The 12,977-nt window shown below is 35.0% G+C and overlaps 1 protein-coding gene across 1 annotated transcript; it reads right to left on the bottom strand.

Moving 5' to 3' along the window:
• LOC132287163 (ethanolamine-phosphate cytidylyltransferase-like) lies at positions 1 to 12,357 on the bottom strand. Its single transcript, XM_059789685.1, has 10 exons — positions 12,203 to 12,357; positions 11,780 to 12,110; positions 9,709 to 9,944; positions 8,927 to 9,102; positions 6,604 to 6,675; positions 6,164 to 6,231; positions 4,686 to 4,806; positions 1,222 to 1,281; positions 995 to 1,117; positions 1 to 432 (listed from the first exon to the last, which is right to left on the bottom strand). Exons 2-10 carry the CDS (start codon positions 12,103 to 12,105, stop codon positions 361 to 363), a joined length of 1,254 nt encoding a protein of 417 aa, XP_059645668.1. The 5' UTR covers positions 12,106 to 12,110; positions 12,203 to 12,357; the 3' UTR covers positions 1 to 360.
• Positions 12,358 to 12,977: the final 620 nt, after the last annotated feature.

Below are 12,977 nucleotides of genomic sequence, written 5' to 3'. Positions count from 1 at the left end.
TAAACAAGAAGTTTCTCTCTATATATATTGGATATATAACCCGCAATATAATGCGGATAGATATATTCTCTTACAGAGACAAAAAGCCAACTATCATGTAATCTGTCTGCTATGATCATGCTTTTTTACTCAAAAGTGGTTTTACTAATACTCAATTCTAAAAAAGAGAATAAAAAATACAAATACAAATATTTGTGTTAGCAAAATGATCTCGACCACGTGCTATCACCTGCCCTACTGCAGTAACCTGTGATGGAATGTAAAGGAATAAAACCGTCCATATTCTTCAAAATCAAATGGCTAAGAAGATACATACTGAACAGATTGCTCATGAATGTACTCAACATCTTCTGAAGCCAATTAATCACCAGACACAAAAGCCTTATCCTCATAATATCTTCTCTCACTTTCTGACTTCCTCTCATTGCGTTTCTGAATAAAAAATAAAATGTGCTCCAGTTAGCTTCAATCCCAATATACCAAAGGCAAGTCAAAGAAATTGTAGCTTTTTCTTCAACTAGTATTTAAAAACTCAAAACTCTTTGATTATTGGGCATCATATCACAAGCATGAAGATTCTCGGTGCAGCCAAGCACCATAAACCCAGCTGGTCCACAACACTACCTAAACATTGATAAATATCCATTTTCAAATTCTTTATTTTGTTCTTCTTTTTTTAAATAAAAATAAAAAAATTATTTACCTGGACAAGAAACTCACACACACACTTTGCCTCTGTGAGGACTTGAACCCTTGCCCTTCCACTTTGGAAAGTGAGGAAGTACCACTAGGCCACTGCCCTCTGGTCATTTTCAATTTCACATATGACATTTGTCATTTAGCTTACTTCCGCACTCCCTATAACTACATGTCCATGTAGTACATCTAATGATCATTGTAGGGTCTCATAGGGTCTCAAAATTTATAGGAAACTTTGGTTTCATCAAATTCAAAGAAACGGACGATCATAGCATATTTCGGAATGAAGAATAACCTGATACGCCTCGTGATTTGATACAATCCTCCGTATAATTGTAGTAGTTGTGATATCCAGAGGACTTTCCAACAGTTTAAAGATACCCATACTGATTGGAACATCATATGGGGTTTGGTTTTCCTGTAAGACAAACAATATGTCAGTAACCAGCAAAAAATCATCGTGCTCGGTATCAAAAATTATCATACCAATATCACAAAAAGCAACTAATCTCACACCACCACCTGAAAATTATCTTCTGCTACTGTCCCATGGACTACTAAAGAGATATTGAAGGTTGTAATCTGCAGTGACAAGAATTTCCAATATGTTAAAAATTGGAATAACATACACATATAATGTAACATGCCACGTCAAGCAAAATGAACTCCAAAATGGTCATGTCAAAACAATAAAGCCTAATGTAAATTTTAGACATGAATTGATCCAGATATTGTACAAGGCAGAAAACAGTCGACATATTCCTTTGTCAGACTTATGACATTAACACTGCATCTGAATTATGGGAGTAGGAGGAAAACAAGAGGACAAAGAAAGAGAAGTTAATTCCTTGAATAGTGTTTTGGCTATCTACCAAAGTAGGACGATTTGGAAGGAAAGAATAGGAAGGTTATTACACTTGATGCACTATTTTTTAAACCGAGTAAATTCCTATTTTGCTCTTACCACTCACAAATAAAACAATCCTTATTTTTTCTCCACTCTCTTTTTCCAAAAACGATGAAGGGTATCCACTATTATTTTCTTTCCTTTCCCTCCTTAATTATTATTATTATTTTTTCCTAGTTACCTCCTTAATTATTCAAACACAAGGGGAGGTTAACACTATCCGATCCTCCACTTTCTTTTCTCTCATGAATAATATTATCCTCTTCTTTTCTTTCCCTCCTAAAAAACGCACTAAATTCAAACGCACATGTCATTTTGCAACTTCTGTAAACATGAATTGAGATCAAATACTTTCCTAGAGGACGGCGGTGGAGTTTCTAGTAAGAACAACCAAATATAAAGTGCTCTACATGGGCTTTTGCCCTCTTCTTTTGTTCAATAAAATTTTGTATATTCATCAAAAATAAAATTACAAGGAAGCTAAAAGTATCTATCTGCACATTCTCTACAAGGGCTTCAAGGCCAGTATAGCACTGATGTGTAATGGTTGCAAAACACATCCTATGAATCACCTGAGGGTGAAGAGCAGATCCCTTCAAATCTTGAAAATTGACTCCACTAACACGTTTACTCTTAGCTGTTGTATGCCATTGATACGACCAATTTAATGTATCATGGTTTATATTAAGGTAAAGAAACTAGAAGTCATTCAATTAAGAAGTGCAAACAGAAAGGACAAAAGGACACCTATAAACAGAGAACCAGAAAACACAAGGACAGTTTATTTTTATTTTTTAACTTTTTAAAAAATAATAAATAAATAAAAATAACAGCGGTTTCAACTATCTTAAACCCCCTGCTGTTTCTAATGTGTCACACAAAATAGGATAATGTGTCATCAAGGCCTTCCACATTCACAAAATTCATCAAAGATTAATGTCCTCAACTGACCGGAGAATTAAGGCCACAACACCTCCTCACTATAACTATAAATGATGCCATACATCACATGAGGAAAGAGGTCTGTTAAGTTTTTCAAATTGTAGCATAATAACAAAAGTAAATAAATATGTTCTAGTACAAGAGAAAAAGCAACAAAAAATGGCACAAAATCCTTAATTGGAACATACCACGGCCAATGTGGTTAGCTGAACCCAAGTAAGATCCCAAATTATTAATACCCCGGTCTGACTACTGTGCAATAGTCCACTCAGTATCACACTAATCTACTTGCTTGATATTATTTCTTAATACTGATTAGTTGGTATTTATTGTAACTATATTTGATTAAATTTTCTTGAAAGATCAGTGGCTTGATTAGAAGTTCAATTGAGATCGCTAACTTATTATGTTTGTCACAACCCGCCCACCTAGTGTAGATCTTGTCCGCTTTGCACATTCCCTCTAAGTGCTCACGGTTTTCCTCAAAACGCATCTACACAATTACGGGGTGTCCACACGTATAAGTAACCACACCCGCTCCACCCAGCAACGTGGGACGTCACAATCACCCTCTCTTGGGACCCAACATCCTCACTAGTGTAAGCCTCAAGGGCTTGTGCACGCTCCCCCATTTCCGGCTGGAGATTGACTCTTATACCATCTGTCACGACCCACCCACCCCGTGTAGATATTGTCCGCGTTGCACACTACCCTCTCGGTGCTCCAAGTTTTCCTCAAAACACATCTACACAATTAGGGTACCCGTCCACACATATAAGTGCCAACAAAAGCTCCCCCCACGCGGTGTGGGACGTCACAATGTTCATCACATTCCTGTACCATGGATTCAGTTCGTGAAACACCTACCATTCCTACCCAATCCTGAAGATCAATTTATGCATTCAGTATGTGTCAGCAATAAAATATTACAACCACCTACTACAATTGAACTTTTCTTCTAGCAACTTTCTGCATCCCAGCTTAGTCAATCCCATATGAATAATGAGCAACTGCATAAGTAATGCAGATGACTCAAATCTCAGCTCAAAATAAGTCAAAAGTGAACCTAATTTTTTTTTTTTTTGATAAGTAAATTTTATTGAAGAACCGCTCAAAAGGGGAGCGGGTCCCAAGTACAAAAAAACAGGGCCAAAATGCCTCAAGCCTAAATTTGCCAGTAGTCATAAATATAAAAATAAACTAACCAACATTCTAACCCAAAATAAACATAAATAAGATTTATTTTGGGAGGGTAACAGAAATAGGATTTGACTAAGGATAAAACATAATAATGCAAGGGCCTCCATGGGGCTATTCTTGAAATGAATCCAATTTTTTTTAAAAAAATCCTTCTTTCAATTTGTTTTTCCTTATGCCTCTTATGGACTGCATCACCTAGCCAAAGATTTGACAATTTAAACAAATCAAATCTTGTCTTAGAATATGTTTATTTTAATTCAGATTTTAAGAATTCCCAATTTGCAAAATAAATTAATGACGACAGTTTTTAAGCTCAAAATAGAAAAACAATAAATTTTAAAAAGATACGTACTTAGAATAACTTTATAAAACTAGGATCCCAAACTCTTATCAAAGTTGCCACCAATCCGCAACTTAGGACTTCACTGTACTTACACATTATATGGCCTCATGTTATGAATGAAATAACTTGGCTAGCATAACTACAATAACATATAACTGGAGAGTGTTGATCTTTCAAAAAAACCAATGTGATAGCCACAATCCTGGTGTATTGTTGTTGACAGTTTCAATCCTCCACTAGAGCACATGACGACTCTCTTGTGGTGATTTTGAACTGGATCATCGCATTGTCTTCAGAGAGCAGAGATGATGAACAAAGGCAGTGTCAGTATTATCTTATGTTTTTCAACATGTAAGCCGTGCCATCTAACAATGATATGCTTGTTGCAACTTGCATCTCTTTCTCCAATATTCTAAAACCCATTATTTACTGAATATAACGCAGATTCTCTAATCTCTATAAATATTTTACTTCTTGAATCAATCAACATCAATACCGACATCATAAAATATCAGAAAAATGAAATCTCTAAAAGAGGGAATAAAAGAAATTAGGAAATATAATTTATAAAATACTAGAAAAATATAGACTAACCATGTCTTTTGAAATTTCCAGGGGGCAGCCAATTATCACCTCATCTACGTAACGGCAAGCCAAGACGCTTAAGCTCCTTTCATGAAGATTCATAATTGGGCGGTGTGCTCCTCTATTAGCACTGTACAAGACATCAGACAACGAAATATAATGCATAAGGATTCTTCTTCTAACAAGAGAAAAACCAAACTGGCATCAAAGCAAACAGGTTCTGGTCGACTTTAATCATTTGCTCGTGAATTGATATCCAAAAGAAAAGAAATTCACATCTCTACTAGAAGCCAAATAAAAGCAAAATCATCTGCACTGAAGATTGGACTTGCTAGCAAAAAAATACACTCATAAGGCATAACCATTGCATCAACAGTAGATCAAAGTGCAACTGCATCTGGACATGTGTGTACAAATATTTAAACACAAAGTGCTTACATCACTCACTTCAATAAACAAATCCAGATAATATTAATAATGACTATGAAGATGATTTGAATGGACAGAGTAGTAACCATAGCAACGAGGCAAATGGTTAAAGGCCATGCTCTAACATGCAACGTCAGCATGTTGAAAGTAACTTTTGGCAAAGCATGGACACGGTTACGAGATACGGACATGACAAGCTACATGTAAGTGATGTGACAAATTCTTGGAAATTAGGATACAGATAAGGGTTGGACAAGAAAAATATATATGCTATATGTATATACATTGTATATGTAGATTGACAAAAAATTATGTATGTATGTATCTATTAATAAATTTAATATAATAATTGACTAACATGTTAATATAATATAACAAACATTTCCTTATCAAAAAAATTTTAAAAAAAAACTAGAGTTATGTTGCATAGACGTAAACTATGGACTAAATTAGAAACGATATATTATCATTTTATCTATATTATTATTTTGTGAAATAAATCTAAATATTTGGACTTCCTTAACAATTATATTATACTATTATACTCAGAAAAGTTCAATTGATGTTCAAGACTTGTCAGACATGTTTCTTGAGTATCTGAAATTATGAGATATGTGGTTAAAGTATTAGAGAAGTATCGGATAAGTGTTCAAAATTGAAAAAATAAATAAATTTCAAATTATGGCTACTTTTAGAAAGTATCACACGTATCAGTCAGTATCCAACAAGTATCAGTATCTGACAAGGATATACCAGTACGGCCCCCTTATACAAATATTCATGCTCATAGTCTTTGGCACATAAAAGAGTTTGATTAACAAAAGTAAGCATATCTTCCAGCCAGTGAAACTTTACACTCCTCTCTTCTTTCTTACTTGCATAACTTTTCAACGCTTTACGCATTTTAGATCATATAAAAAAACAAGAAATAAATTTATTGACCAACCTTCTTTATGTGGTATTTTTTACAACTCAAAACTCATGCAAGTAAACAGGGAAAAAAAAAAAACGTGCAGGAATTTTGAGAGATGGAGAAAGATAAAGAGGAAGTTTGCAACCTGACAGTTTGATCTGGGTGAATCCCAACAAGTAAAAAATCTCCAAGGCCCCTGGCAAGCCTCAATATCTGTACATCACAAATGAAGAGTCAACACAAGTTATAGAAATTCATAAGACAAAACATAAACACGCAATTAACCCCCACCCCACCCCAAAAAAAAAAAAAAAACACACACACACTACCACTATAAAATTAGGAGTGAAAATAATCACGCAGTTTAAAATGATAATTGTGTACATAGGTTTTGCAAAAATGAGAGTCAGATTGGTGCAGCAGCCAATTACAACCATGGCATTTAACATGGAAATTTTATTCAACATAGAGATTAAAAACAACCAAAGGGAATTGTGCAAGTTGGAGTATTCCATCAGTCTAGACCGTTAACTTAATCAATCATTCATCCATAAGCATGTAAAAGTGCATAAGAATACTACATACCTCAACATGTCCAGCATGAAAAAGATCAAATGCACCATCTATATAAACTATGCGAGCATCTGGTCCGGGCCCCTAGATTAAAAGCAAAAGAATTGTCAAGGATCACAAGGTAATCATCGACAACAATATTTTAACAAAAGAACCAACTCAATCCAACTCAACAATGCTTTATCCAACTAATTGGGGTCAGCTACATGAATTTGTTTCACCATTGCACTCTATATAGCCAGTAGTCATAAAAATATATATAATAAAAATAAAAAAATAAGTAAAAATTTGAAAAAAGAAAAAGAAAAAAAATGAAAAAAATAAAAAAGAAAAGAAAAACCATAGAGAAGGAGATCTTACCAAAGGACAAGAGAAAAATATACAAACGACTATAAAGAAATAAAAACAGAGAGATTTAATAACACCAACTTTGACATACATAGATATAAAAGACACTCAAAAGGCACCAGTTTGAAAAGGGGGAGAAAATCAATAAGAACAATCTAGAGGTTTTGCATATATATGTTTTTGGTTAGAAGAGGAGGGAGAGAGAGAGAGAATAAAATGGCTCCTCTTTTGAGTGTTGTGTGATCGTAGAGTTCAGGCCAAGCCAAAAGGAGTGTTCGGTGAAACAGTTCCAAGGCCAGCCATGTTGTATGAAAAGAAATGTTGTGCAGTTAATAAACATGTATAGAAAATAAATACAATTGAAATGAGAATGTTGAGATTGATGAGAGGAGATAAAAAGAAAATATAGACTAAAACCGAACCCATCTGTGAAAAGTAGAAATACCAATTGAAGGGGGAAAATGAGTGAAAATCATTTAAGAGGTTTGGCTATGAACAACATAGACCACCTAATGCAACGGTATGGAGGAGTGATTTTATCTAAGTTGGAGGTGTTAAAAGGGCGAGGAACACGGAAAGGAACTTGGGTTGAAGCTGTGGTAGAGGACATTTCTGCTGGATTGTACTCAGGATGTGGCTTTACAAAAACACAAAACATAAGTAGAAGCCTTCCCATGTTCCCCTTCAAGAAAAACTTTCAAATTTAGTCCAATTCATTAAAGTATAGATATTTTGCAAGTTAGGTTTAAATTAAATGGCCAAATAAACCGAGTTTTGTAAATAGATATTTCACATCTAAAAGTTCCAAACCATCTATATGACTCAGTGTGTGTATATAAATGAGCTTCCGAGCTGCAGAATCCCAATAACATCCATAAAACTCATTACTTCACAAAAAGGCCCTACAGAGCTCGTATAAGCACTTTTGATACATTAATGCTCAAGGTGATGCAGCAACAACATAAAAATCACCAAATAACATAATTATGCTCTGATGTGAGCCATATATAAACTAGCAATTGATGATAACAATGATTGCTATATTACAACTACAAAATGTTAGTCTTTCCAGCTTCTGAGAATTTATGTAATCTCCCAGAAAGTCATCAAGGATGTTTTCATTCGCTATTTCTTCCTAACCCATCAGGCGGATCTGTAATATACATGCAAAATTTCCACCTCTATGTCAGGCCTACCTTCAGGTAGATAAGAAATTAAATTAATAGGCTTACAGGATTCGACCTGATGAAGAATCTCAAAAAGACTTCCACCCCTAGTTCTTATTGAATATTGAGAAAACAACTTTCCACAAGTTCAGCCTTTGGATAATCAATTTTATTGAATTACTTGATCACCAACATGCATCTAATATGTCTCCTCAAATTTGATCCACAGTCAGATGTCAACAAAAAATTGGGAAAATAAAAGGCCAGAATGTTAAACCCAAGGAGAATTGCACTCAGAAACAAAATAACATGTTAGACGTCCAAAATGGACAACTTCCACAGCTACAAAAGAAGCACCAAGCACTTTTCAACTCCATGCATCTCCTCTCTTGTTCGCAAGATAGGAATAATGCTTCAGACTGAAAGCATTATCTTAGAAGTAAACGCCCCAGTAGACATGTGATGTAGAATAGACTAAGCAAATAGAAGCCATATTAGTCATCTTTTTAACTTTAAAAGTAGATAACTAACCTCTCCTCACGTTGAGAAGAGAGACATTTAATTTGTAATACTTATCAAATTCTTCATTAGATATTTCACCAAATATAAGATCGCATTAACAATCTTCTGACACTATCTTCCTTCTAATATTCATTCTGACATGAAAATCTCTCTTTGGACATTGATAAGCATCATAATCAAAGAAAAAACACATTGTTGAGTGGGAGTGAATTACACAATTCATTAGAAAATTGCACACACAGAATTGCATTAGAGAATTGCACATAGAGTATTTTAAGGACTATCTAAGTAATAGGCACCTTCCCATTAGAGAATTGCACAATTCTGCGAGATGTAGGCAGAAAATGAGAAATGCGAGTTCCAGATCCGCCATCTTCAGATTTTTGGCTGTGACCATGGCTGAATTGTCTTTGCAGAGAAGAATGATTACTGCTGTCACTAGTTGACCTCTCTCTCACACAAAGAAGCATACGACCTGTTCAAAACATTATCAAAATTCAAGTACATGCCATTAGTTTTGAAATCTTTAGCAGCATACGTGAGTTCATTTTATAAAAGTTGACCAAAATGAAGAATAAGTATTCCAGTGTGCAAAATAGCTTCTGCTGGGATGCCTATATAAGAGAAACAAGGTGAATTTTGCTTATAATACAATATTATCACTATCATTGCAAAAAGACACAACAAGGATGCTAAAATCATCATCCAAACCCCCCACCACCAACAAAAATAACAATAATAATAAACAGTTCACTGCTTAAGTTCTCTATTATTTGGTGGTGCATTTGGCTTAAGAGGAATCGGAGATATTTTGATGGAAAGGAGAAACCTGTTTCTATGCTTAAGTTCTCTATTATTTCCACTCTTTTTTGTTGGATCTAAGGGAGAGATTCTAGATCTTTAGAGGAGATTTTTGTTTTTTTGGCCTCTTTGAAGGTTTGAGGTGCCTTTGGCCCTCGTGTTTCTTGGGTTTCTGCTCCCCTTTTGAGCTCTTTCAATAAAATATTACTTATCAAAAAAATAATAATAAACAGTTCACTGCCAAGCCATTAAAACATATGAACAAGAGCATAATATATACCAACAATGTCAGTGCTTGAGACTCCTTCTGTGCGTTTGATCTGCTTATATCGTCCAGCCTTCTTAGCAAGGGCATAAGCGTCGGTTCCATCAGGGAGAATACACGGATCATCCCCATGAATAATATAATCTATATCATACTCATCAAATAGCTTCTTCATAAAATCTTCAGTTATAGCATAAGGTGCATCAGAAATGACCTCGTCCACCCACTTCACAGCACTGACCATAATCATCCTATAACAGAATTACCAAACACATATGTTATTTGCTTACTGGTCCAATAGAACGCTTCCATTTTGGCAAGGGTAACTGCATAATTTATCAAGCAAATGGAATCAAGCCAAACAATATGAATAGCATCACATGGAAAGATAAGCTATAGATAGAGCTCTAGTATTTCAATAACAAACAAAGACAACGTTGTCGTCGTCATCCTTGCCTAATCCCATATAAATGGGATCGGTCACATTAATTCTCTTGTTCCATTCATCTCTATTACAAGCCAAAACAAAGACAACATATATATTTAATATTTGAAAATGTAAACATATTGTAGCAAATCCCTCTATTTATGAAATATTATTTTTATACTAGTTAATATCTCCATTTAAGGTATAAAAGTGGGCACAATTCTCTCATTCACTTTAAAAGAAACAGATGAAGCCATCAAACTAGATCCAATAACTTAGATCAACACCTTGCTCCCCCTAATTCCCCGGGTGATGGAAACAAACAAATGAATCAGACACATCAGGTGCTTGAGAAACGATTAAAATGGAGGGAAGCAACAACGAGAAAAGCCCCAAATAAATGATAACCAATAGCTGCCAATAAATAATATTTTGACTAACACCTAGGATCTAGCTCTAGTGGTATCTCCTCCTCCTCTCATGTGGGAGGTTGAAGGTTCAAGTTCTACATGGGGCAGTAGTGGATGTGTAAGCGTGTTGGGTGCATGCGTTTCTCGAAAAAAAATTACTAAAAATAGTTGTCATTCCAGTACATAGAAAGACGATGGGAGTCATTCCATAGGTTAGTTTCTTTCTCCCATTATTTCAATGCCCCGTTAGAATAGCTAAGCCCGCCTCGTTCATCCAGTCCCATCATCATATTGATGATAAATCTCCTCGTGCTCTGCCATAAGAACTTGGAGTCCATATCATGGTGAAGTGTTCCCTCCCCAGGCCAGAAAACATTAATCTAGTACGTGATGGACCAAAAAGTTCTCAAAGAAAAAATACAGTCTGGTTGAACCAGAAAGACTATACAGATGAACCGTGTGGCTCAATAAGGTGTAAACCCACACTGGTTTCCAAGTCTCGTCATGTTCTCTCCTTTCCTTTCCATTCGCACATTCCGATATGTCTTTTAAAAACCAGACAGGAGTGCAATATTATAAAAGGTATCACTTATCAAATTTAAAAAGATATACACATATATACATTTAGAAAGTAAACAAGTGCAAATCAGCTTTCTAAATTAACACTGGATGCAAGAGCCCCTGGTGTCTTTAAAAGTATAGCTGCTTGTTTATGGTACTTGTATCCTTTCGAGGTGTACTTTGTTTTATCTTTGAATTTAGGATTCATGGTTCATGTCAAACCCCTCCTGCCAAATGATGAAAGCTATGTATAGAGAGAGCAAGAAATATACAATTCATCATTCAGGAGAACAATGTAAATAAGGATGTGTCATGATCAACAAAACCCAGAAAAAAAAAATGCAATTAGTTACAATTAATCCAGCAACAAATTCAATAAGCCATAACAGAAGGATTTGATGAACAGATTCTAGTGGATTAAGAAACAACAACAAAAAATGAATACATATTGCAAATACATCTTAACCTACAACGACCACATCAAACAAATAAACAATAAGGTATGTATTAATTGACTCTTTCTTGTTCTAAGAGAATAAAAAGGCAAAAAGAAAACTCCCATCATGAGCAGATCCGTAAACGACAATGTGATTCATATTCACAACAACATATATATACACCCATATAGAGAGAGGACTTAAACAGAAATGAAATGATATCAAAATAGAATTGAGGCAGAGAAAGAGACCTCTCGTGAAGAGGAGTAACGGGAGGGCCTTTGTTAGCAGTGATTTCGGCGTCACTAACGACTCCGACAACCAATTGGTCGCCGAGGGCTCGAGCCTGACGGAGGGCGTTGCAGTGGCCGTAGTGCATCATGTCGAAGCAACCATCCATGTACACCCTTACCGGCCTCTTCTTCTTCTTCCTCCTCCATAACCCTAACTGAGACTGCGGTGACACAAAGTATAATCCCAGAATCGATGCCCCTAAAATCACACCTCCGATCAACCACGTTGCCACATACCTCGAACTACTCTGAAAATTCTCCGAGTGCCCTAGCTCTGAACCCATCGTTCCTGCAAATTTTCGGAGTACCACACTACAATGTGAACATATATATATATATATATATAGATAGATAGAGATAGAGATAGAGATAGAGAGAGACGTTATAGGCTATTGATGGGAGTCATGGGGTTTCCAGATGATGATATTCGGCTACCCATTTGCAGCTACTGTGCGGATCGCTTCTGTTTTTCTATTTTACATTTCTCGTTCTTGCTTTTTCTTTTTTTTCCCTTTCTTTGCCGATTTTATCCTCCCGCGTTTGCCTGGCACCCCAAGGGCCTAGGGCTTTGGTTGGAATTTTTATTTTTATTACATCATCCGCGACAAAATGAGAGGCATGAAGGTTTAGCATAGAAGCAATTTATTTTTGATAATAATGTTTAGTATTATATTTTTTAAGATTTCTATTTTTGGAAATTTTTGTCCATTTTTATTTTGAAATAAAACAATCCAGAACTTTGAAATGTGTGTTATAATTCAGTTCTTGTTAGTTATGAGTAGCTTTTAATCCTTCTTATCTTGTAAAAATAAAAAAATAAGTAGCATTTTATCATTATAAAATTTCATAAGCACTCTCAGTTAAATTTTGGAGCATTAATAAAACTTCTATATCATTGTCATTGATATCATAATTTGCAATGGCAATATCAGGTGTAATAAATTTTGGCAATTAAATTTTTATAAAAAATTATAAACTAACTAATACATTGCATATTGATCAATACAACAAGTAATAGACACATAAAATTTAAATAAATAAACTACCTATAGTGATGGACTCATGCCATATAATATACGAGTTTTGGATCCACGTTTTCATTGTTTTGGTACATTATAATACGAGTATATAATATACCATTGAAGTGTCAAAGCAG

This window comes from Cornus florida, unplaced genomic scaffold (genome assembly GCF_030987335.1).
Source record: "Cornus florida cultivar Cherokee Brave unplaced genomic scaffold, ASM3098733v1 CherokeeBrave_3.0.0_Hap2_Chr11, whole genome shotgun sequence".
Lineage (NCBI taxonomy): Eukaryota > Viridiplantae > Streptophyta > Magnoliopsida > Cornales > Cornaceae > Cornus > Cornus florida.
Note: the sequence above shows the minus strand (reverse complement) of the source record. Positions and strands in the feature narration are given on the sequence as shown.